Below are 26206 nucleotides of genomic sequence, written 5' to 3'. Positions count from 1 at the left end.
AACCTTATGTACCCGAGGGTTCTCATATTGCACATAGTATTATTGCACATTCATTTAAAGTGTCGCAGTTTGCAGGCTTGAAATGTTCACAGTTGTGTTTCAGTATTGCACTTGATTTTGCACTTGATTTCAGTATTGCACTTGATTTCAATCTATTTCAATCTATTCTACAGTAGCTTGCCATGTTGTCTTCATTTATGTAAGAAGGAGGACAAACACATCACTTATTAGGATATGTCATGTATTCTCAATCAAAAATCTCAAAGGAAAATGTGAATGGAATGGATATGCTGAATTATTCATCTTGCTGTGGGATATTGCAGATATTGGCAGATACTCCAGGCCCCTTTTGAACTAGTTTAGAAATTCCCTGAAGTGGGTTGGTACTGACAAGTGTTGTGGTCTGATTTTAATTTCCCAATACAACAAGAAATCGTCATGAGACGGCCCCTCACAGACGCTCAGTGAGACCAGCCAGAACACATCAGACCAACATCAGAATCAGTCATACTGGCTTTGGACAGGGCTTAATAAGAAGGTAATGTACTGTAGCAATGTACTGTTCATTTAACATCATTTAGGAACATCATTTAAAGTTTTCACAAAGTCCTGTAGACTCGCTGGTTTGATTTGTGGTGCTAGTCTTAAGTGTGTCTATTCACACGTTTCATATTATGTGTTTTTCATTACTTGTTTTGTGCTTGCGTGTCTGTGTCTAGCTGGAGGGATGACATCATTGGCTCCTGGTGTGATCCTCTGCGTGACTTTCTGGATCAGCCTCTACACCATACTGTGTTCCACTAATGGATCTCGAGGCTATGAGTGGAACTGTCGCCTGGTCACCCTGCTCCACGGCATTCTGGCTGTCTGTATAACAGGATACATAGGCTATGTGGATGGACCCTGGCCCTTCACACACCCTGGTAAGATTCTCAACACATTAACGAGCTACATTGCTACTTCGGTAATTACATTGTCAATAATGTGGTGATAATGAAGATAATAATAATTATAACCCAATTGCTCACACTTGTATGGGGGAGAACTCCTCAGATCACTACAAAGGTTTCGTTCTTACACAAGTGGAATAGGGACAGGATTTGTAACCTAATTATCATGAAAAGGATTATATCAATACTACTACTACTACTACTACTACTACTACTACTACTACTACTACTACTACTACTACTACTACTACTACTACTACTACTACTACTACTACTGTGAACTCTATTATCACTAGTGGCACCGCTAGTGCAACCTGTCTTGTCTTACCTGCACTATTGCCACCTTATCTTGTACTATGCCTATTCTTTTTTGTCTCTTATGTCCTGTACTACTGACATTTTTATCTTGAGTTATGCTTGATTTATTATGCCCTAGGTCTTGTGCTGCAATGCAATGTCAGGATCCGAAGCCTAAGAATTTTACTCTGTTACACTTGTGTAATGTGACGCAACAAATAAACGTTCAACTTTGAATAACATTTTGTTACAGTGTTACTACACAAGTATGTTACATAAAGCGTATTTACACAGGTTTATTTTTGTTTCTAGGTACTAAGAACACCCCTCTCCAGATCTTTGCTATGGTCCTGAGCCTGGGCTACTTCATCTTTGACATGGGCTGGTGTGTGTACTTCCGTACAGAGGGCCCTGTGATGCTGGTCCACCACACCATGAGCATCCTGGGTATTCTCCTCACACTGGGACTGGGCGAGTCCGGTATCGAGTCATGCTCTGTGCTCTTTGGCAGCGAGATCACCAACCCTCTGCTGCAGGCCCGCTGGTTCCTCAGGCAGCTGGGCCGCTATGATAGTCTGCTAGGTGACACGGTGGATGTCCTGTTTGTGATGCTGTTTGCATTGATGCGGGTAGTGGTGGGAGGTTGGATGCTATACTGTGAGCTGTCCTCCCCTACGCCCAGATTCATTATGAAGTGTGGTGGAGTTGCCATGTATGCCTTGTCCTGGGTGTTTATGGTTGACATTGCCCGCTTTGCTGTCCGGAAGAGTAAGACCAAGTACAGACGCTGGACGGACCACCACAGACTGACAGCAGTCAACAGACACAAGGGGAAGACAGACTGAACTGAGGCCCCTGTCTACACTTGACAGTTGAATGCGAGCTGGATCATCCGAACACACAGCTCACTTTTAAATGACAGATCTTGATGTTCAAAAAGCCCATTGTGTCTGCATTGTGTTCTGATATTGTTTGTATCAGGCTGACCACCTCGCGAAGTGGATGAGGATTAAGGCTGGGTGATAGAATCATATAAATAATTATCAAATTATTTTTGTAATGGCTGTTATCGCAATAAAGGTTGTTTTGCATCTGACCATTGAAAGCGCATGCATACGGCCTATTTAATGCAGCGGGGAGATAAAAACATTGAACACATTGTGAGCACAGGAGACCATTAAGAGACGCATTTATTATTTTTTAATACCAGGCGTGGAAGCATTTACTGTTATTGGATTGTGATCTGATCAACGTGATTGGATAACAGACGTTTGACTTAAGTGTCAAGTGTAGAAGAGGCCTAAGCGGACCTTTTCTCCTGAAGGAATCTTGTTGGAAAAAGTGAAAGGCCATTATGGACCTTCTCTTTTAGATATACATCAACTTTCGAAGTGTATATTATTGGACCTTATTTGGGCTCTCAAACTTGGATTCAGACTTCAGTGTTCATACTGGATGACATAGTAGTCTAGTCAATATTTGGGAATATTCTGTGGCATCTGAAAGCTTTCAACATTTCCGATCATAATCTTTTTTTTTTTTTACAAAATGTGTTGCAAAAACATCTTGAAACATGCACCACTGTAGCAAAAACAATTGAGACACAGTTCATGTCTCTGAAACCAAAGATGCAGTACTGCCAATAAGATGAACAAATGTTTTTCACAATCGACTGAACTGTAACCTAATAGTTAAATCATCCTTCCATCCAGGAGGAAACCGACTCTGAGGAAATCAGTTTCCTTCAATCCAGATATGAAATTGGCAAATCATCACATATTAGGCATCTTATTAGAGGCAGTGAAATTAGTCAACGTCAGATCTGTTGAAATGACATATGCTCTCGGCTTACTGTCTGTTTGGTTTGGCGTGTGTGTTCTATAGACGGAACACGGGGGACATGCAGGAAATCTGGCTATCATTATTCCTCTTGAGTCTCCAATGATTCCTCATTCTACATCATCCTGAACCCTACCTACCCAGACTTGTGATCTCCCCAGGAGATGTATGTGTTCCTCCCTTCTCGTACTTCTAAAAAAACGTTTCATTTTTTCCAGACATACTGTACCTCATTAGCTAGTACAGATGGCTGAAGACTACAGTGACATTTTACTGTTTATTGTTTAATTGTTTCCTTTTTTGCTGAACTTTTATTGTGTGCAGTTGATTTTCGGTATAAATACATTAGGGGGGTATTCCATCAACGTCACTAAAGGCAAATCCAGGCTTATCTCGTGAGACTTATCAAAATAAGGATTAATAATGGATAATGGATAAGGGATTTTTAAAAATATAAATCTCTCTGGATTTATCAAAATAAGCCTGGATTGTCCTTTAACGACGTTGATGGAATACCCCCCTGAACATATGGATAATGTGATCTGGTGGAGAGTGGACTTGCACTGCTTACATTTAAAAGCGATTCCATAGCTGATGTTTTGAGAAAAATGTCCCTGACATGATATACACACTGTGTAATGTTTTACAGATTTATATAGTTATTGAATCTGATTCTATGTCAAACTCAGTAAAAGGCCATACCACTGTCCTCATATTATTGACCTTGTATTACAGCTGCCTTCTAATTTAGCCACAGCGTAGGTTTTGAACAAAGTGATTTATATCGATGCGTAACTTCATGTTAAGTGCCATTGTTGTCTGATTGGATGTCTATATGTACTGTATACGTTGTGAAGTTCTGTATCCATGATTACACAATGATTACATGATTGATAGTGAAGTGTATTTTCAAGACTAAAAAGTATCTTCAATTGAGATGAATCTGTGTCCGATAAACCACCATGTTCAAATGTTACAGTGTGAATATGACGCTAGGTCTCTGTGCCCAATATTGTATGTCCATTCCAATTTGTTACTTTTATAATAAACCCTTTGATATGTTGCAGACTTAGGTATGGAATGGTACAGTGCAGTGACGGACTCAGGCTGTTTGAAGGGCAGAGGCGAAAAGAAAAAAAGGGCACCTACTGCACAACATGGGACCTACCATTGGAGGGGCACCAATAGGGCACGTCCTCTAATTTTCACCACTGAAAAGGGCATTTTTGCCACTCAAAAGGGCACTTAAGAGAGATGTTTTTCAACTGTGGGGGCACCAGGAGGGGCGGTCGCCCCCCCTGGCCCCCCCCATGAGTCCGCCAGTGGTACAGTGTGTATGTCTACATCCACCTCTGTCTGTGAGAAGGGAGAATCATGCTAGGATGTGCCTTTGTGACTTGAATGTTGTTATAAAGATAAGGATACTCTTTGTTGGAATAAAACACCTTTACTGTTTTGTGGAACCATCACAAGGTAATTGAGAAGTGAAATTCTGATATTATGCATCCCACTATGCTGTATTGAACAGAACAATGGCTCCCAAAAACATTTGACGTGTTACTCTTTGATCCAACAACATTAGTTGTTATTACTTTCATTCTGACACAGGTCTTCCAAGTTAGTAACGTTGTCATACACACTTCCTTTTGGGTAGGCGCTGGGCAAAAAGCCATACGTGGAAAAAAAAAGAAAGAAAAAAAAGCCTGTACACACATGTTTTGTATTCCAATTTTATATTATATTTCTGCTTCTCAGCAGTCAGAAGTATAGCACTACTGCATGCTCTGTAAGGGTAACTCAATATGTCCACATGGTGGCATGTGTACATCACAAATGTCCTCGCCATGAGCACTTCATTGTCAGTGTTAGCTCCTGAGTTGCCACTTTGTGCCTAACCTCACTTCCCTAACCTCACTCCCAAGTAGAATGTGTGAATGCCACAGCAGAAATAACACATATTACCACCGAAATGACACGTCATTTGAACCGAATGGCGAGCTACTGTTCATAATGAAATATAATAGTTGATTGTGTAGTATAATGTGTACATAAGTATTCAGTATTCATAGCACTTGTACCATAGTATCATGATTTAATAACCATACCAATATTGATATCAATCTTCTGATAATGTAACGTGTCTCTTGTACTATAAACATCATAATAATAATCATTATTATGATTGTTATGATTATTATTGTTGTTGCTGTTATTATTATTATTGTTGCTGTTATTATTATTATTATTGTTGCTGTTATTATTATTATTATTGTTGTTGTTGTTGCTGTTATTATTATTATTCTTGTTGTTGCTGTTATTATTATTATTATTATTATTATTATTGTTGCTGTTATTATTATTGTTGCTGTTATTATTATTATTATTGTTGTTGTTGTTGTTGTTGTTGCTGTTATTATTATTATTATTATTCTTGTTGTTGCTGTTATTATTATTATTATTGTTATTATTATTGCTGTTATTATTATTATTATTATTATTATTATTGTTGTTGTTGTTGCTGTTATTATTATTATTATTGTTGTTGCTGTTATTATTATTATTATTGTTGTTGCTGTTATTATTATTATTATTATTATTATTATTATTATTATTATTATTCTTGTCTCATTACTGAGAGTGTCCCAAGCTTTTCCTCCCCGGCGGAAGTAGCAGAGAGCCGCAAATGAGGAGCTGTTTCGTCAGGGCGTAGTTATCGAGATTTGGGGATTTCATTTTCACAAAGTCATTTTCCAGAGGGAAGACAGCATTTTTTTCCTGAAACAAAGTGTACTTTTCAATTTTGCTCAACCTTTCACTTCGCTGAACTAATCCGGTGTTTGTTTTTTTATCCTAAAAAAATCACTTTAAGGGAATTCTGCCGAGGAACAAACAAGTCAAAGCGACTCAACTCCCCAAACATGGAGTCAAGGAAACCTCCTCTCTGCTAAGCAACGTTTGGTGGAGATTTCCCAAACCTAAACTAAGGAAACTCGGATATAACTTGGAACTATCGCCTTTGCTTCATTGAGACTCTATTGTACATATTGGAGTGATACACAGTTAAGATTTGCGTTGGGCACCGTTGCGTTGGTTGAATAGGATATCAGGATATCCAGGAGTTCGTGACGTTAGAATTATAAGGTTCTATCTCCATTTTGGTCAAAATTGAGTTTTCTACATAATCTGATCCATTAGGTGTTTATTAACGCCTGTGTGGTGTTATTTTTTAAAACGTTGACCTTTTTGAGTTAGTAATTCATAAAATACAAAGGTTCCATCTCACAGAACATAATGGAATGTAAAAACTTTGACGCTCAATATCTCTGAACTACCCTAAACGGAGATAGAACCGTATCATTCTAAACTCACGATTACACGAGATTCTTTTACAAAGGGCACATTAAAAAAAACACGTTATCGCTCTAATCAAGCTAAGAACATCGCTTTGCTTTAACACGTTACTGCTGCTATAGTAGTTTAGCTGCCAGCTAGTTTAATTTGTTACACGGGTTTCAAGACAAGTCGGTTGTCAGTTTTTTGAGGAAAATTCTCATGATCACGAGGGACTAGAAGCACATCTACAAGCCTGGGAAATCAAACAACCAAATGGGACTGACACGATTTTCATTATCTTGAGAAATCATTGAGCTATACTGAATACTGGCGATCTGACCCTGGGTCAGGTTAGCTTGTGTTTAGGTGGCGATTTGACGTCAAATAGTGATCATCAAAGTGTGATGCGAACCGTTTTGACCGGCATCAAAGGATTGGGTTGGAGATAGATGCATGCAGGGAGAGTGGAAGTACTATGTAGCGATTTTTCCAAGGGAAAAGAAGATCTAGTTTAGGAACATTATTATACCCTAACATTGGGCTAGCGATCTGCGAAAAGGAGTGCACGCTTGATTGTGATCAATCCTGATTCATCTCTAGAAATCGCTCATGTGACTAGTAGACTAGTGCATCTTCATATGCTTGATTAGTCCCAATAAGTCTTGTTGTTGAGGGATTGTTGATTGCGCAATACAGTAGCATCGGTTCAGTTCCAGATATTGAAGACATTTCTATTTTCCTCCAGCCAAAGCCTTACTTCAACACAGACGGATGTTAAAGGAAGGATATTTTTCAAAGTCAAAGAGACTGTTTTTGGGGGCATTTTTGGGGGAAAATGTTAATTGGATATAATAAATCGCAGCAAATCTAGAATACGCCATCGCCATCCCAATGAGCGACACACAGTACAGTATCACTGACAGGTAAGTGACTCTTTGCAACATGCATGCCACCAGTCCCATCACAATGTAGGCTGATTTACAATAACATGCCTCCTGCACCTGGTTCATCCTTCCTCTCTTCATGTAGGCCTGAACAAGTGACATGCGTTCACTTTAAATCAAATACATTTTGAAATCTATTCATCATATGCATAAAGTTTATTCATCATATGCAAAGGATACCGATATAAACGTGTACAATGTGCTGCTTGTTACTGGCAACCTCTCCAGTGCAGTGTAAACATCAGAGCATCTGATCTCACAAACTGAGATGGGTGCATTGAGATGAATAAGCCGTCCTTCAATATGCTTCTCAGTGCAGCTGTTTGGTTAGGTTTAGTGTGTTTTATTTGATCAGTTTTGGAGAATTGAACGGTGCAAGAAATTATGAAGAATGAATGGACTGCTGCTCTTTCCCTCTGGTGCATTTTGTTTTTGATTTGCCTACTAAGTCGCATGCCAAGCTAGCTTGCTGGGACTGTGCGGTCAGTGTGCAGCGTGCTCTTTGTCGTTGCATTCTGCTGATCTCCTAGTTTTCCCCCAACCCCTGAGGCCCTCCCGGTAAGTGGTGACATCACTGATAAACAATACCCCTCCATGGGAACAGTATCCCCCTAGCCCTCTGCACCAGGTTTGCTGGTCTGGACCAGGCGTCCAGCCCTCTCTCCCAGGTTTGCTGGTCTGGACCAGGCCCCCAGCCCTCTCTCCCAGGTTTGCTGGTCTGGGCCAGGCCCCCAGCCCTCTCTCCCAGGTTTGCTGGTATGGACCAGGCCCCCAGCCCTCTCTCCCAGGTTTGCTGGTCTGGACCAGGCGTCCAGCCCTCTCTCCCAGGTTTGCTGGTCTGGGCCAGGCCCCCAGCCCTCTCTCCCAGGTTTGCTGGTCTGGGCCAGGCCCCCAGCCCTCTCTCCCAGGTTTGCTGGTCTGGGCCAGGCCCCCAGCCCTCTGCACCAGGTTTGATGGTATGGACCAGGCCCCCAGCCCTCTGCACCAGGTTTGCTGGTCTGGGCCAGGCCCCCAGCCCTCTCTCCTACGTTTGCTGGTCTGGACCGGGCCCCCAGCCCTCTCTCCCAGGTTTGCTGGTCTGGGCCAGGCCCCCAGCCCTCTGCACCAGGTTTGATGGTATGGACCAGGCCCCCAGCCCTCTGCACCAGGTTTGCTGGTCTGGGCCAGGCCCCCAGCCCTCTCTCCTACGTTTGCTGGTCTGGACCGGGCCCCCAGCCCTCTCTCCAAGGTTTGCTGGTCTCTCTGGGGGCGGGGGGGGGGGCTTGTTTGTGAAGCAAGAAACTGTTCAGGTGGCGCAAGGTTTTGGTTTTGATAGACCGGAACCTTCTTCCAGATGGGAGACTTTGGAAGAGGTGGTGACCGGGGTAGGAGGCATCAGCTATGATCTTTCCTGCTCTCTTACTGGTCCTGGAGTGGAGCAGAATTGTAGTGGAATACAGTGGAGTGGAATACCTTGACAGCCCTTACAACGACTTTGTTGTTATTACAACTTTGTTGTTATTACTCTTTCTTTTGGTGTTTTTACCAGCAACAAAGCTTTATGCTGTTAATGATCTACTGCTTCACATTCACATCATTCAATGTAGACACATCACACATGTTGTGTATGTTCCAGGTTATCAAAAAGACACATAGTCACAACAAAAACAAAAAGACCAAAGCAAAAATATGATGTAAATGAAGGGGCGTAGGGCAGGATGTAGTAACTCATCACTGTCTGGGTCATCTGTATGAATTAGCGGAGCTGATTGGGTAGGAGGATTGTTGACAAATTCGGCTACTCGATAATGGTGGGTGGGTTTACTTGTTGGTCTTGTCCCTAGACTAGTATTACACCACACATGACATGCCCCAAGCTGCCACTTCTCCTTAGGACCTAGTGCACCTTGATACTGTTGCCTGAGGTTCTTTTTACCTTTAAGTGCCACTGCTCACTGGTTCAATGAAATCCCCTGCTGCGCAACTTGTCAATGAACATGCTGAATGTATCAGCATTTTTATGTGTTTTCTCAAGCTGTTCTTTTATGAAAAGTGGAATATTTCCAAAAGGCATTTGACCTCTTCATTGATCCATGAATCCCCAGACTAATTTTTGGAATAGCTTTTTGTCTTTTTGCTAGCTTTCGTTTCACAGCTGCGACGTGCAACCTCTTTCTGCTAACATCAGCAACACCCACAAATAGTTTATTTCCTGTGATTCGTCCGAACGTTTGTCGAATTGCCCCCAAGCTCAGATAGTATGTTTACACCTGTCCAAATGATCCAAACTGACAAAAAAGTTCGGTAAGTCTGCGCCCAATGAGATAAGTGTGAAAGCGCCCTTAGGTCTGCTAGTCTGGACCAGGCCCTCATTCTTAGGTCTGCTGGTCTGGACCTGGCCCTCATTCTTAGGTCTGCTGGTCTGGACCTGGCCCTCATTCTTAGGTCTGCTGGTCTGGACCAGGCCCTCATTCTTAGGTCTGCTGGTCTGGACCTGGCCCTCATTCTTAGGTCTGCTGGTCTGGACCTGGCCCTCATTCTTAGGTCTGCTGGTCTGGACCAGGCCCTCATTCTTAGGTCTGCTGGTCTGGACCAAGTCATAATTCTTAGGTCTGCTGGTCTGGTCCAGGCCCTCATTCTTAGGTCTGCTGGTCTGGTCCAGGCCCTCATTCTTAGGTCTGCTGGTCTGGACCAAGTCCTCATTCTTAGGTCTGCTGGTCTGGACCAGGCCCTCATTCTTAGGTCTGCTGGTCTGGTCCAGGCCCTCATTCTTAGGTCTGCTGGTCTGGACCAAGTCCTCATTCTTAGGTCTGCTGGTCTGGACCTGGCCCTCATTCTTAGGTCTGCTGGTCTGGACCTGGCCCTCATTCTTAGGTCTGCTGGTCTGGACCAGGCCCTCATTCTTAGGTCTGCTGGTCTGGACCAGGCCCTCATTCTTAGGTCTGCTGGTCTGGACCAAGTCCTCATTCTTAGGTCTGCTGGTCTGGACCTGGCCCTCATTCTTAGGTCTGCTGGTCTGGACCTGGCCCTCATTCTTAGGTCTGCTGGTCTGGACCAAGTCCTCATTCTTAGGTCTGCTGGTCTGGACCAGGCCCTCATTCTTAGGTCCGCTTGCAGTCTTGTTTTGTAGTAGCGCCGTCTACAGTCAGTGATGTGCTGTAGTGAATCTGATCTGATCAGATTTCCCTCATTGTAAGCTCTTTTAGCTAGTGTGATCTGAGCATGCCAGGGTCAGTGTAGAAAGAGAAGTCTCGTAATGAGCTTTGGAGTCTCCACCCACATGCAGTGGTAATGTCAATACTGATTATTATTTCGCTTAGCCTAAGTTATTAGACCTAGCAGACTGGTTACAGACACCAATTGTCAATAAACATGTTGATTTAAGTTGATTTAACGTAGCATACAAACCATATTATGTAGGACACGATGGGCCCTACATTCTCCCTCTGAGAAATGAACCATGTTAAAAGATTACAAGAACAGGTTATTATGTGTAGGCTCACGTGGCTGATGTTTTAGTAGTGGAGCATGGACAAGATCCTGAGTCAGACAGGGCTACAGGACAGACTGTTGTGTTATGCAGTTGTCTCGTTAAAGTTGAGTCACAGGATTTTCACTCTGGATGAGTCATCATGACATTGACCAGTGACGCAATAATGTGGTTGTCTGTAGAACCCAGTGGCTCCTCTTCACTCACTCAGGCAGTGTTTTGATCCATAATCATTTAGCCTACATCAAAATGTTTGGCATTTAGCAGTAGTGTTGTTCCGATACCATTTTTTGATCCCGATACCGATACCTGACCGTGCAGTACTTGCCGATACCGAGTACCGATCCGATACCACGGCGTTTGAAAAAACAAAACAAAAAAACATGTTTTTTGAGCCGCATACTCACCTCGATGTAAAATTATTGCTAACACTTAGTCTGGCACTGCTCAAAACCTTTGTAAAACAGGAAAAAATACCAACAGAGAGTGAATACTATAGAACTTTTTTTTATTGTCTACCTGGTATGGTGACAAGAAAATCAACCCCTTATAAAACCTGAAATGTGGCTCTCACAGATGCCAATCAGTGCAATATCCATTTAAGATATAAAACAGTCGTAGTAGTAGTGCAACAGCAAGTGAACATTTACAAACAAAATAACTTTAGTACTTAAAAAAAAAAAAAAAATCGGATTTTTTTTTGTTAGTACTCGCCGATACCGATACCAGCATTTTTGTGCGTATCGGTGGCCATGCCGATACTAGTATCGGTATCGGAACAACACTATTTAGCAGACACCTTATTCCAAAGCGACTTACAATTGATACATTTGACTAAGTAAGTGAATCATCAATCCACCAGTCGTAGCAGGAAAAGTAATCTAGCTCAGGCTAGCGGCCATTGGCAGTCGTCGTGCTAGAAGAAGAACGTTTTGTTGTTGTTGTAGTAGTCGACACTGGAGAAACAGTACAAAGGGGTAGTAGAAGTCTCAGGAGAAACAGTATGGGGGGGGGAAGCAGGTGTATCTGGAGGTCAGTGCAGGGGGGTAGTAGATGTCTCAGGAGGAGCAGTTAAGGTGTAGCCTGAAGAGATGGTGTCTTCAGTCTCCGACGGAAGATGGGGAGTGACTGCGATTCTGACAGCCGTGGGAAGCTCATTCAAAATCTGATTTGGTACTACATGCTGCACAGGGTAAACCTGCCCTGGGGACTATGATTAGAACAATTTATTAGTGTGGAATGCCCTGCAGCGTCATCACACTGTGACATAAGTGACATACAGTTTCTGTCACCGACACAACAGAGATGTAAGCAAAAGATATTCCCCAGACATTTATGCTAAGTAACTACAGACAGTATTTTAAATTAGATGTTACACAGCTAGTATGTTAGCGACTACTGAGCTATGTTGGCTAGTCAGCTACCATTAATGATAGGCCTACGTTTTAGTCCTATTTATGTCACTTTTAATATCTGTGACTCAGGAGGGAGAGCTGGCGTCTAACAATCGCAAGGTCGGCGGTTCGATCCCCGGCTGGCCACATGTCGAGGTGTCCTTGGGCAAGAACCTGAACCCCAAATTGCTCCCGATGAGTGGGACGGCGCCTTGCATGGTAGCTTGCTGCCATTGGTGTGTGAATGTGTGTGTGAATGGGTGAATGAGAGGTCCATTTACCATTTACATTTACCATATCAGAATATTACTAGCGTAAAAAGGCTATACCTAGCTAGGACTTGACAAATAGGTCTATTTTGATGCACACTGAAAAGTAGAGATGCACTGATCCGACACTGAGCATCAGCATTGGGCTGATTGATATTGGACTTAAATGCTGGATCAGAGATGGAGAATGTTCGACAATCCTGTGATGTAAAAACTTGCCCAACACACACGTCATCAACTGAGATGATATGCAAGTGCAGTGTCAACAATAACAACCCTGGCTCTGTCTCAACCCAAACGCAGCTGCCTGCCTGCTTTCCTCTCTGTCTTCAAAGTCATTATCCTTACACGGTATCATTCTTTTCAATAAATTAACGTTTCCCAGCTTGAGCATGGTGTATATTTGTATTCACCTGACAAGAATGATGCTAAGTATAGCACATCCACACACAGAGCTTGTATACTGCTGTTTCTAAAAAGCCTTTTATCTGATCAATACCTGGAATCAGTATTAGCAATAAGAAAGTGCTATCGGTGCGTCCCTACTGAAAGTATGACAGTTTATTTATAAATGTTCCTTCAATCCTCGCTCAATGACTGTTGAGAAGACTTGCTCCTTAAACGGTGGGGTGTACACCTGTTGTACCTGGGTACACCTGTTGTTCCCTATGCTTACTCCCAGGTCCTGGATCAATACTCCCTGTGGATCTCCCTTAAAATAGCTGAAAACCCTGTGCAGTGACGTCGGTTCGATCCTCGGCTGGCCACATGTCGAGGTGACACGGAACCCCAAATAGCTCCCAATGAGCGGTACCACGCGCTGGAAATAACTGCCCGATTGGAGCTACCATCAGTCATCACCTGCCTTCTCATCTAGAGAGACAGACGGGGGAGTATTCCTCTCTCGCTGCCTCTCACCATCTCTCTCTTTCTTCCACTCATTGCCGGTCCCTAATGCTTTATCCCAGTGCTCTATTTGTCTGGGAGGCTCCTAGGGCGACCCAGACTCTCACTAGAGTGTAAATGAGGAGCAGTGGAGGGCTTAGGCTACCTCACACCTGGCTGTCACTTTGACAGGCACACAACAGTCCTTACTCCTGCTCTGTCACTGCACAATGCTCTCTCCCTACGTCCTAGCACTGCTCTCTCCCTATCAGTGGCCCCGGGGCTGAGGGAACAAGTAGGCTACTGCACCTTGGAGGTTTCCCCCAGGCCAGACCACACCTATAATGCCGTGTGCAGCAGCCTGTGGTTCATGTGCCAGCCTGGCCCACCCCTGTCTCTGACAGTCTCTAAGACACACCTGGCAACAGTCAAAGCAGTAAGATGGAAATATGCTACTAATAGGTGAGTCATTTGGAGAGAGAGAGAGAGAGAGAAAAACAGAGACCTGACACACAGAGAGAGAAACAGAGACCTGACACACATAGGGCGTTCACACCGGCAAAGAACCGAGCCGGTTCGCGTTCGCGAACTAAGTCTGGAACCGGCCGGCGCGTTCAGACCGAAACTCAATTGGTTCGGAGCCTGAAAAGTTGGTTCGCAGCGGGAACCAGAAAATAGTGGTTCTCAAGCGCGAACCAAAACGTAGAACAGTCACGTCGTCAGTGGGTGTGTCATATTCTAGGCTGCAGAGACCAGCAAGAAGGAAGTAGACAAAATGTAATCTAATCTAAATCTAATCATTAGTGATCAAAAACAATATCAAAAGTTTCATTATTCTCTCTATCTTCCTCACATGCTCAGCAAACACACGCACACGCACGGACATGCGCGAACGCGAATTTCGTAAGCCATTTCTATTCCAGTAATGGAGCAGCTGGTTAGTAAGAGAACGCGTGTAGAAAGTGTCTTTTGTTTTGTTTCATAGAAAATTGTGTTTATTTCAGATACTGTAGTGGAAGATATTATCCTCTTTTCCAATGAAGTAGCTGCCATCTAGTTGTGACATTTTTGTTTATCCCGCCCCTTCATCACCCAGCGTTGATGACGCGGATGGTTCACTGGTATGAACGCGGGCTGGTTCGCCAGACAGCACCAACATTCGGAGGTTCCCGAACGCGAACGCGAACCGGCACGGTTCTTTGCCGGTGTGAAAGCCCTAACAGAGAGAGAAACAGAGACCTGACACACAGAGAGAAACAGAGACTGACACAAAAGAGAGAGAGAGACTGGCAGACTGACTCCCTGAAGGAGTGTTCTGTGGTTGGTAGATTCAGATGCAGGCCATGCCCCAGGGCTGGTGTGATGGGGGTGGGGCAGCAGCCTGGGAGTGGGAGTGGGGGAGTGGGGGTCCAACATCCAGCTTTGTGATGCTGATGTCAGTAGACACATCACAATCTCTCTATTTACAAAGAGAGCTGCAGGGCCTGACGTTACTTTCACTTCACCAAAGACAGGATCGCTACAATGGAGGAGGATATGGAAGGAAGGCTGTGTTGCCTATGTGTCAATTCTTCACAAGTCCATGCTGGCAGCTTTAGACTAAAGCCAAGACACAGGTTACGTGGCTAGGTCAGCTCTAGGTATTGTACCGTGGTTCCCTAAGATTGTGTGTTTCTAGGCTAATTGATGTTTTGGCCATTTATTACAGCTCACAGAAGGGGCTCATGATGCTGTTGTTATTAAGAGGACTGCATGGGCTTAATAATGATTATATAGCCTGGATGAATAATGATTTTTTATTCTGACACAAGAAACAAGGATTTAGAAATAGGCCTATGTAGCAAATAAACCAAACTTGAACCCGAAAGGATCGACACTATATTTTCGACGGGCTTCCACCCGTTCCTGTGCAATATACTTGCAGATGCAGAGAGAGAGAGAGAAAAAAAAAGAAAAAAGAAGAGGTTTGCTGCTTCTCTGCAGAGGCCCGCTTAGAAGTTATTTATTTTCGCCCCGCACCCTCCCTCTCTCCCTGAGTGAGGATGCTCTTAATGTAATGCAGTCTCTGGGGCAGGCGGGCCAGTCACTGTGCAGCAGAGTGTCTGTCTGGCTGGCTGGGCTGGAGTGGAGGTTCCAAAGCTCAACATTAGAGAATTAAAAATGTAGGAATGGTTTCTTTGTCATTTTGTCCTACTATTGGCTATCACTGGTGCACCCGTATTCATGTTTCTCATTGAAGCTTTCTGTGGCGTTATCGTGCCTACACTCCCACTTCATTAGGTCCCACTTCACTCTCCCGTCCTTCCTTGCGTTAGGCTAGGCTAGGACAGGATTCCAGACATGTCTCTTCTTCTTCAGCCCTTTCAGTCACAAAGTCTGACTAGGTTTATTGGGGCAGAAAGGCCACAGCATTGGTGTGGTTGTCCCCCCAGGCTGTGGCTGTGTGGAGCTACCACACTCCCTCCCTATCTTTCTCAACCTCTTTATCCCTCTCTCTCTCTCTCTCTCTCTCTCTCTCTCTCTCTCTCTCTCTCTCTCTCTCTCTCTCTCTCTCTCTCAACCTTTCTCCCTGTCTCATTGTCACCAGGGCTCTGATGTCACCAAAGGGAAGGGACTGTCATTGATGATGACATTAGTGCCTGAGCTCGGACACAGCTACCTTAAGCCCCTTTCACACATAGTTTCCCTGTAAATGACATGGAATCCCAACCCAGGTCCGCCAGTGATTTTCGCCGTTCAAACATGAGCTAAATGCCCTACGATTACCGTGTAGTGTCTTTTCACACATCAATGACATTCCCCGGGTTTGCAGGTAGTATCCAGTTGTGGAATTATATTTAGTAGTAGTAGCGATATTCGGGGTCTGGGGCAGTTCTTGTGCGCTCTGCGCTGCGGGCTCTATCCCTGCTGACTGTCCGATGCAGGACAGCTGTGGGAGGAGATGGTGTGGGTGCATTGCTCCGTAATGCGTCTATATCACAAAATGTACATTTGATAAGTAAGTAAGCTAGCTAAGTAATCTAGCTAACTATGATTGGCAATGAAGTAGGCTAGTATCCAGTTGTGGAATTATGTTCATCACTACTTTGGCTGATGTGATGTGTGTTAACTGGCCAACTCCGTAACATAAGCGGAGCAAACCAAAAGAACCAAGTGAGAAACTACTCGCTATGATTGGTTAACTTGTTCCATGTGAAAACATCTTGCGTCAGACATAACGTACAGACGTAACCCTTCACGTGCCGGACCAGGCAATGTTCAGGCTTCTGTTCTCACTAAGCCTTCCCGGTAAATTACATGGAATCACACAAGGTCCTGACCAGGGTAATTGCTTGAGTGAATTTCCCTCTAAATCGCGTTCTCACACACTCCATACCAGGTAAATTCCATGGAATATACTGGGAAGGCTTGTATGTGTAAAAGGGGTTCTCGACACCCCTGACTGCTCCATGAACTAGTGGTCATTAGGGTTGGACGGCTTCCAACCTTGCATACCGTTAATCCGTTCCCGAACAAACAATATCAGCAAAGAAAACGCTATCAAAATAAAAGTACCCATGGTAGAGCTGTCAAAATAAACGTAGTAGGCTAATACCCTGTGGATGAATTCAGCATTACATTTGTAGTCACTTAGTGATCGCGTATTCTTCTGAGAAGCGGTCACATGACACGCGATTACGATTGCTTCTTAATAGTATTTTTTTCCAGGTTATTTATTTGACACATTTTTTACAAAACGTTCCGTCATCACTTTCAATAGCATCTTCAACCACAGACAGTGGTGCTGGACAAACACTCTTCAGGTGTTTATTTATGACGATTTTATGACTGTATTGACAAAAAACATGCTTTTTTCTAAACATCAGTGGAAAGCGGCTGGCCTTTGATTTTTACTTAGAGGCTCGCGACAATAGGCAGCCATCTCTGATTCTGCTTGCTCCTCTTTTAATTTAATAAAAAAAAAATTTGTATTTTAATTCTTTCACCTTCGTCATGCAAATCTTACAGATTGCCTTGTCAGATTTGCTGATTTGCTGGCTTGCTCTTGTCATTTGGTCAGAACCCGAAGTGCTTCCAAATTGCAGCAGTTGCTTTTTTTAATGGTGCATAGACAGTGGTGCTGGACGAACACTCTTATGGCGTTTATATCTCAATTTATGACGGTTTTATCATGACAGTATTGACAAAACACTTTGCTATTTTTGAATACCAGGGTTTTCGGTTAAACCGGTTTTATTGGTAATAGTGTCAATATTAGCCTATATATGCATAATATTGTAATATTAGGCTATATATAGTGAATATTGGTTGCACACACCCCAGGTCAATGTGAACACTCATTTAGCCTACCCTTTGCACTACAGCTGTTTACAAATACTACCTTGCACATACCATATTTTTGCACATTGCACATGTATACCTCCTTTGATATAGCCTCTATTTAATACATATGCACATACCATACTGTACATAGCTACCTTAACTGTAGGCTACATAGCTCATTACTATAGGCTACCTCTAACTACCGTAGTTGCTATACTGTACTAATCACTATCACCGTCATGTTTTCATATCATGTTTTATATCACTATTTGCACTTCTGGTTTGATGCTAAACTGCATTTCATTGTCTGGTAATTGTACTCTGCAATGTCAATTAAGTTTAATCTATTTAATCTAATCTAATATGGTGTCAACAGTAGCCTGATAGGCATTGTCTCACCTCCGTCGCCCAGTCCTATCTATCTATCTATCTATCTATCTATCTATCTATCTGTCTGTCTGTCTGTCTGTCTGTCTGTCTGTCTGTCTGTCTGTCTGTCTGTCTGTCTGTCTGTCTGTCTGTCTGTCTGTCTGTCTGTCTGTCTGTCTGTCTGTCTCTCTCTCTCTCTCTCTCTCTCTCTCTCTCTCTCTCTCTCTCTCTCTCTCTCTCTCTCTCTCTCTCTATCTCTCTCTCTCTTCTCTTCTCTCAGGCTGCCTCTCCCTCCTCTTACTCTATCTGTTCTTCCCATCTCTTAGCTAATTAATCCATATGTGGTATTACGGACAGAAGGCAGTAGATCCACATCCACTTGACTTGAACACACTGTCATATCTCAATTTGACCTAGCCAAACGGCCTTGTTTATAAGATAGCATACATATCATATCTTCTTCCGCTTCTGTTACTTTTTTTTACGGTGCTGCATCTCTGCACTCTAGCACTGTCAGATGTAGGTGATCAATAGTTCTTAAGATCGTTCTTAATGAACAATTTTTCCGATTAGACTGTGAATAAAGTCATCTATCTATTCCAGAGAATCAATGTCTTTGCAGAAAATTATTCTGAAACACAGTATAGTGTGCGAGCAGTGTACAATTTCTAAGTGAGTGGAAAGAGGTGATGTCATGGTAGTGAGCAACTACAGTGAGAGAGTGTGTACAATAGCAGTGTAGTCTGGTGCAGAGATACAAGCACCATGTGTTCGCACTCTTCTCTCTCATATTGGGCTGCTAGACATGAGTCAGTGCTTTCCCAACGTTTAAGGCCAGCAGCTCTAAGACCATCCATTCAGTCAGGGTGCGGTCATGAGTCAAACTTAGATCAGCTTACTTTCCCCAAAAAACTGACCCAAGGTCAGCATCTAGGCCAGGCCAACTTCACCTTCACCTTCCACTTCACCTCACGCCTCATCCGTTTAAGCTTTGAGATCAGACAGGTTCCAGCCCTTAGCCTCAGTCACTCACAAGCACATGGGACCTGCTCATTGCTGGTGATGGAAGCAGGATTAAGTTTGGCTTGTTCCTCAGGTCAGTCCACTTTTTTTTCTCCCTACGCCCAGATAGTTGTTTACCAGCTACACTGCAGGCCCACGTCTTGGGAAAAGGGGAAACCTGGACTGTTTTCCTCTGAGACAGACGCTGTTCAGCTCGCTCCTCTCACTCCCCTGTTTTCCGACTCCCAGTCCCAGCCCCCTCCTCTTCTGTACGAGGTCCCTCACACAGACAGACGTGGCTCTGTTCCTACAGTCCTCCTGTGTTTGGGGGGTGTCTCTGATCCAGGGTCTACTGGCTGGCCTAGTCTGCCTCAGTCCACCACAGTTTTTCCATCAAAACACCCAGCCCTCAATGGAGCATTCAAGCTTTGGCCCTGCCTGGTCCTGCCTTACTGCCCCTCCCCTCCCACTCCACCCATCTCCTCTGCCCTCTCCTTCCCTTCCTACTTAACCGATCATCTTCAACCTCTGCTTCCTGTCCAACCGCAGAATTAAAAAATCAAAGCACATAGACCTGAATTTGGGTACTAGCTTTGCCCTGCTGACTGGCAGGAATCCAGCACACCTACTTTTCCCGCATCTCTCTTCTCCCCTGCAACTCCCGTCACACATCTCTCATGACTCAAGTGTTATCCCCAGGCTAGCTCTGGCTGGGCGTTTTCCCAGGGCTTTGCCCCTCACAGTACGATGAGAGACCAGACCTGGCAAAAACAACCAGTGACATCCAAGTCGCTTGAAATATAGGCCTAGGCTAAAGATGACGCACAGATGAATCTTGTCTTACAGCAGAGAAGATGGTCTTTTTTGGGCGGAAGTTGAGTCTGTGTTACGGTACATGTGGGAAAACTAGGGTTAGGGTTAGGTGCTACGGTGCTAGGGTTAAGGTTAGGGTTAGGGGTAGGGGTAGGGTTAGGGTTAGCATTACGGTTAGGGTTAGACATGCCACCATGTACCAAGTCGACGTAGCAGCACCTAACCCTAACCCTAGTTTTCCCACATGTACCGTATTCCCACATGTACCGTAACATATATAGGCCTACGCCTAGTCTAGATGTAGCCTAGCCTATTAAAGGCGTCTACAGTACCACCAGTACATCTACCTAGGCTAGGCCACTGCTTTAAGCACGGAGCCGAGAGTGCTGCTCTCATGTTTTCATTCGTCCTCTATGACTCACAGAGGGGGCAGAACAACACATCCACAGGCCCTGATTACATCCTGCTCGGTTTAACCTCAGTGAGGCTGTTAGCTGCTGACTTTTCCATCTCTCCTCTGTAGAAGGTTTCAGGGAGTTACAGCAGCAGCAGCAGCAGCGAGACGTCTCTGGAACTTATTACAGTGGCAGAACGTTTTACAAATGAACCATTCAGGTCCGTAAGTACGGCCGTACTGAATGGGACACAGTGTCACTAGAGAGAGAGAGTTAATACGGCCAGGGCTTGGTTGTCAGACGTCACGTAGGCCGAGGAGGACTAGTGGAGAGTCCTTATTGGAGACTGACTGTTGCTCCACATTCAGTCCTCTAATGCAGATGTCAGTAGCCTGTTGTTACCCCTCCCCATGCCAACGGTCTAAGGCCCCAGCCACTCCAAAGTATTAAGTCAGTATCCTTGAGAACCTATGGTTCTCGAGCCTAATGGCCCATATGGCAGGAGTCTATTTCAGTAGCATGAGGCAGCTTGATGTACAAGTACCCCCCCCTGGACATGAAGCTGGTATGTCACAGGGTCTTACCCCCAATCCAACCCTCAATACTGAGTGTCAAGACCTGGGGATCCTGAAGACCTACTTCTTGGCCTTCCGCCCAGAACACCCCCCCCCCCCAAGCTAACACCCTCATGAAGATCGATTATTTCAGTAAGTCGTCGTCTCAGCCACCTTCCAATCAATCATCAAATCAATAATTTCCTGGAAAAGTTGACTTTTCCAATATCGACGAGTATGTATTTGACCTCTATCCTTATCTAATCCTGTTGTGACAGTAATCCGTGCTAGGAGGACCAGGCTTTCTGTCTCCCAGTGGACAGGCCCTGATGCTGCTGTATTGACGGTGGTTTATGTGTGGTTGTTGACATGCATGATCAGATAAGATCTTGAGAGGGGGGGATGTTTGACCTAGTCAAAGCCTTTAATCTGTAGCTGTGCTGAAGGAAGCTCGGATGCTGTTTTCATCAGGATTATATGATGTTTACCAGTACACTCTCTGCACTCTCCACACTACTATGTCTTGTTCTTACATCATGGTCCTTACACTAGGCCTAGCTATACGATTGTTTTCTTTGTTTTTGATTGTACACTGATATCGTCCTTAATGTTGCTTCAATCTGATTATGACTCTGTCCCCTTTTCTGCCTTGCAGGTTTCCCAAGAAAGCAAGCAGGTAATATCTTTGTTATATCTTTGACCAACCAGCCAACCTTTTTACACATATGCACGTACACAAACACGCAGCCTAGATTAAGGAAATGAGGCAGTCTTTTGGAGGACCACCACACAGTGGCTATCAAAGTTCACACACACACACACACACACACACACACACACACACACACACACACACACACACACACACACACACACGCCAGGGGGACAAAGGCTTCCCTCTTCTAGCATGGTCCTCTCTGCCTTCACCAGAGAACAGAAGCCATAGTCAGGCCTGGGGTTTGCCTTGTGGCATTTCTTCCGAGGACAGCCCCTCTCACTGGGTCAGCACAAGGAAGGCCCTGCTGGAAACGGAACACATTTGGCTCATAACTATTACAAATCTTCAAATCTTTTTTGATGAATATTCTAGCTATTTTGTCCTTAATTGAGGGTTATGGTTAGCCTTTAGGGTTGCGGCTAGGATGATTTTGTTTTAGAATTGGAAAAAGAGCCGTACTTCCGTCTGTGGCAGCACGGCCAGATAGTGAGTCCTTTTTCCTTCTCCAGCTCCCAGGGCATTCAACTAAGCCTCTTCACATCCTTTATCAAATACACTCACTACGCTTCATACTGTAGGGTGCCCTCTCGTTTCAGCATCCATGCTGCAGTTCAGACAACAATTGAACCTTTTGTTGCGGCGGTATTTCATTTAGAATTATTATGCATGGCCGTTTTTTAATGGCCCTGTGTCTAAGACACAGTCACATTGTATGGAAAAGTGTCAGTCTACTTATTTACTTATTCCTTTTTAAAAAAAATAGGCCACGTAGGTGTTATCTAGCAATATGTGACACGTTCTAATGCCTTGGTCCTCATATCAGCAACCAATCAAAAATGTTCTGACTGTGAAACACGGAAGTACGTTTCAACGTTGTTGAGAATCACAACACAAACTAGCTAGTCCAGCCAAAACACTGCAACGCAATGGATTCGGTGAGTAATCCCCACTGCTACCTAGTTAACTATAACACTACTTTACATTGTTAGCAGGCTCACAAAACAACCTGTGTTAGTTAACTAGCGATGTGTCGTTGATTTTCAACAACGAGGAAATGTATCCAAATTTTTCAAAAGAAAGGTCTGATCATTACATCAGATCCCGATATGAGGACCAAAGCATTAGAACGTGCCACATATCTTTATCTTCTTCATAGCACTGTGAATGTGGTCCTTGATACTCAACGGGACATGTTAACGTTGATGTGAAAGTGCAGGATTTCACAGCTGTTTTCTCTCTCTTTTCAGAACCAGTAGCATTCTCAGTAAAGACCACCCCCCCGACAAGAAACCTAAAAGTGACAAACAAGCACTTCCCTCTCCCTCGGCACATGAGTTTGACCCTACAGGTATGTTTAAACTCTCTCTCTCTCTCAAACACACACATACACACACACACACAGACACACACACACACACACTGATTAATGGTTTGAGGTGCACATGGTATGATGGGATGGTGAAAGGGTGGTGTATTCTGTATTCGTCTTATCTTCGTGGATAAGGATACACTGTTCTTCTGGTGTGGTCTGCTTTTGAACTATAGGCTAGACCGCCATGTCTATACTAGGCCTGGTCTATACTAGGCCTGGTCTATGCTAGGCCTGGTCTATACTAGGTCTGCTGGTCTATCTGATTATTGACCCTCAGTTGTCAGGGACAGGTTAGTGGTCATGGTCCTCCAAGCAATTAGCCTAAACGAATGTGCTACTGATTAATCATGCTCAGAGCTGTTTTGTAGCCTTGAAATCCAGCTAGTTTCATTGAGACTTGAGACTTTAATTTAGAGGCTCAGGTTTGTCTTTACTTATTTTACTTACTTTCTTGGCCAATGGTGCATGCAGACATTTCTACACGTCTTTCTTTCACCATCTGACTCTCCATTCTTTATTGCTGCATGATTTCTAACAGATACTGTACGTATCCCAGCACTGTTTTCAAGTACTCCCTGTGTAACTTAGCCGTATAGTATATTTGTCTTTAGTTTAGCAGCGTCAATGGTTTGAAATCTTCCAATGGTTTTTAACACTAGTTTCACGACTGTCATGCGTCAGTGACATTGCATGTGAGAGATGAAACCTTGGGATGCATGTAGGCCCTATGCATTCATTCGTCACCATTTGATATGTCATCCAGACACTTCAAATGTATGACTTTTGTCTGACGTATCGTGTTTTCATTTGCCATCAAATCTCTTGTCATCCCATTCCGTTTGTTTTTGCTAATTTTCTGACAGAATTCTTCTGTTCCATCATGTTTCCTCCATCTGTTTTACATTTTTCCTTCTGCGCTGGTTGTTGTCTGCTGTTCGGCCTGGGTCTCAATGTTCGGCCTGGGTCTTCTACCTCGGTTCTACCCTATTGCGCCCCGGTTCTCTCCCTTGCTGTTCCCTGGTTCTCTCCCTGTCCTCCGTGGGGCTGTGGTGTGGTGGGCTCAGACGTTGTGGTACAGAGGAGTGTCAGCAGCAGTGTTCTAGCCGAGGGGAAGCCTGAGTCCTGTGGTAAGATGCTACTACTGCCTGCTGTGGAGTTTTTGGTGTTGTGGTGCTTTAACTGTCGGTGCTGGTTCTCTCCTCTTTAGCCCTCTCCTTGGCTCCCCAGCTCCAACCACCCTGAGCCATTCACTGCCCTTCTCCTCTGCCTTCCCTCCCCCAAGCCAACCCCTTCCTCAACTTAAGGCTCTTGTCATCTGCCCAAACCTCTCTCTGTGTGTTCCTCACAAGCACATCCATGTTAGGTCTATGGCTAACACAAACATTGGTCAGGATATCCTGCAAGTTACCAGTCAAAACAATTCAGCAAAAATCACATTCGTCCGATTGGTATTTGATCATTTAATATCCACAAAACATGCAGTCTGTGTGATGGAGGAGTTGTAGCTTGCAACTCGGATTCTGGAACACCATGCCATTCAATTAAATTAAAATGTAGGATAGTAGCTGGTCAGAAGATTTATTTAGTCTGTCCCTGGTCCCTAATGTCTTTGAGTCGGTGAGTCCTCTGATCGTGATGTCCAGCAGGTGAATGCTATCCCTTTAGACACAGCTCAGAGAACATCCAAGCAATGTAACACTTCACCAGCTTTTACAAAAAAGATCACTTTATCTGTGCATAACAAATAGGACTGTCAGGCTGACATTGTTGACATTCCAACACAGCATGAGTATGTTGACTATTAATTTTACACATGGACATTGTGGGTTATTATCGTCATTATAGCTAGTCTTCGATATGGAACAACTGACTGCCCAGTGATCAGACCTGTTCTCCTCTTGATGTAAAGCTGCAATGTATTGTTGGTATATGGTGATGTATAATAAACGTCTTAAGAGTGTTTGTCCAGCACCACTGTCTGTGTGGTTGACGATGCTATGAACGTGATGACAGAACTCTTTGTAAACAATGGAATTTGTCAAATAAATAACCTGTCAAAAAGATGTCACGTGACAGCTTCTCCTCAGAACGGAGAATTAGAAAAAGAGACGGCGAGCGCAAGCTATGTTATATGTTTTTGCATAGAGACTGTTTCATTGATCTACATTGTTAGATTCATTTGATTACATTAAATTAGATGTAACCTTATTGGCAAATTTTGCAAAGCGCAAGTTCCAGACAACGAAATGCAGTTTAGCATCAAACCAGAAGGGCAAATAAAACATTATAGTGCTAATTGATAGGTACAGTATGGCAAGTACAGTAGTTAGAGGTAGGGATGTCCCGATCCGATACTGATATCGGATATCGACCCGATATTGGTCCTGAATGCTGGATCGGGGATCGCACCAGAGAAAAAAAAGGCTCCGATCCGATCCTACTGTCATCCGCAGTCAAACGTATGTGTATAAGCGATGGGGGAATGAAAACAGTGAACAGAAACGCGTGTCGCAGAAATGCTTCACGCGAGTCGCAGAAATGCTTCACGCGAGTCCTATATGCGCTTAAAATGCGCATATCGCTGTGTGCTTCATATTTTTTCGGATTTCAATGTATGACACATCATTTGAAAGCTTATGATCCGTAGTTCCAATCCACAACACGTCGCATTTGTTGCTTTAATAAAGGCTGGCAGTCTTTAATTTAACTGTTGTTGGTGTGGACTATATACTGGGGAGGTATTTGTTATTATTCAGGGGTCAAAAAATGTATACAAATATCGGATCGGTATCGGTATCACCGATACCCGAAGCCCAGGTATCGGTATCGGTATCGGTAGTGAAAAAGTGGGATCGGGACATCCCTAGTTAGAGGTATACAAGAGATGGATAGCAGTAAGCTATGCATGTACTGGAATGGAATGGAATGCAATTGAAATATATTTAGCTAACATAGCATTGACAACTTTCAATCGTGTGCTGGCTGGACAATACAGTTTTCTCTATCTCTGACAATCAGACAGTTGGCCAGTCAATTGCGCAGTACAGCCAGTGTGAGGCTGTGCATTGGAGAGACACAGGTATAGTTGGGTCACGTTCAATCATTTGTCAGACAGATAGCATTTACTCATGTCTCTCTGCTTTGAAGAAATTCAATGTAGTCTAGTGAATCTATCAGCACAGCCTCATAGTAGATTATCTGTGTGTGATTGTTAACGCAACTGCCTTAATACCACATCATAGCCTCCTTATCTGTCATTTTCCTTTTCACTCTTGCACTA

At 43.9% G+C, this 26206-nt stretch overlaps 2 protein-coding genes across 2 annotated transcripts in view; both read left to right on the top strand.

Moving 5' to 3' along the window:
- Positions 1–727: 727 nt before the first annotated feature.
- Positions 728–2092, top strand: tlcd5a (TLC domain containing 5a; the record flags this gene model as incomplete). Its single annotated transcript, XM_080548888.1, has 2 exons — positions 728–923; positions 1560–2092. 2 exons carry the CDS (start codon positions 728–730, stop codon positions 2090–2092), a joined length of 729 nt encoding a protein of 242 aa, XP_080405014.1.
- Positions 2093–7310: 5218 nt separating this feature from the next.
- arhgef12a (Rho guanine nucleotide exchange factor (GEF) 12a) overlaps positions 7311–26206 on the top strand; it is a gene marked incomplete at its 5' end in the record, with an annotated part of 46372 nt that continues 27476 nt past the window's right edge. Inside the window, 4 exons of the mRNA XM_080548939.1 lie at positions 7311–7342; positions 21492–21512; positions 22802–22902; positions 23991–24053. Coding sequence (XP_080405065.1) covers positions 7311–7342; positions 21492–21512; positions 22802–22902; positions 23991–24053 — 217 coding nt within the window. The remainder of the gene's footprint in view (positions 7343–21491; positions 21513–22801; positions 22903–23990; positions 24054–26206) is intronic.

The sequence above is a fragment of the Nansenia antarctica genome (genome assembly GCF_963989245.1).
Source record: "Nansenia antarctica genome assembly, chromosome: 19".
Classification (NCBI taxonomy): domain Eukaryota; kingdom Metazoa; phylum Chordata; class Actinopteri; order Argentiniformes; family Microstomatidae; genus Nansenia; species Nansenia antarctica.
This window is presented reverse-complemented; position numbering and strand designations above follow the sequence as displayed.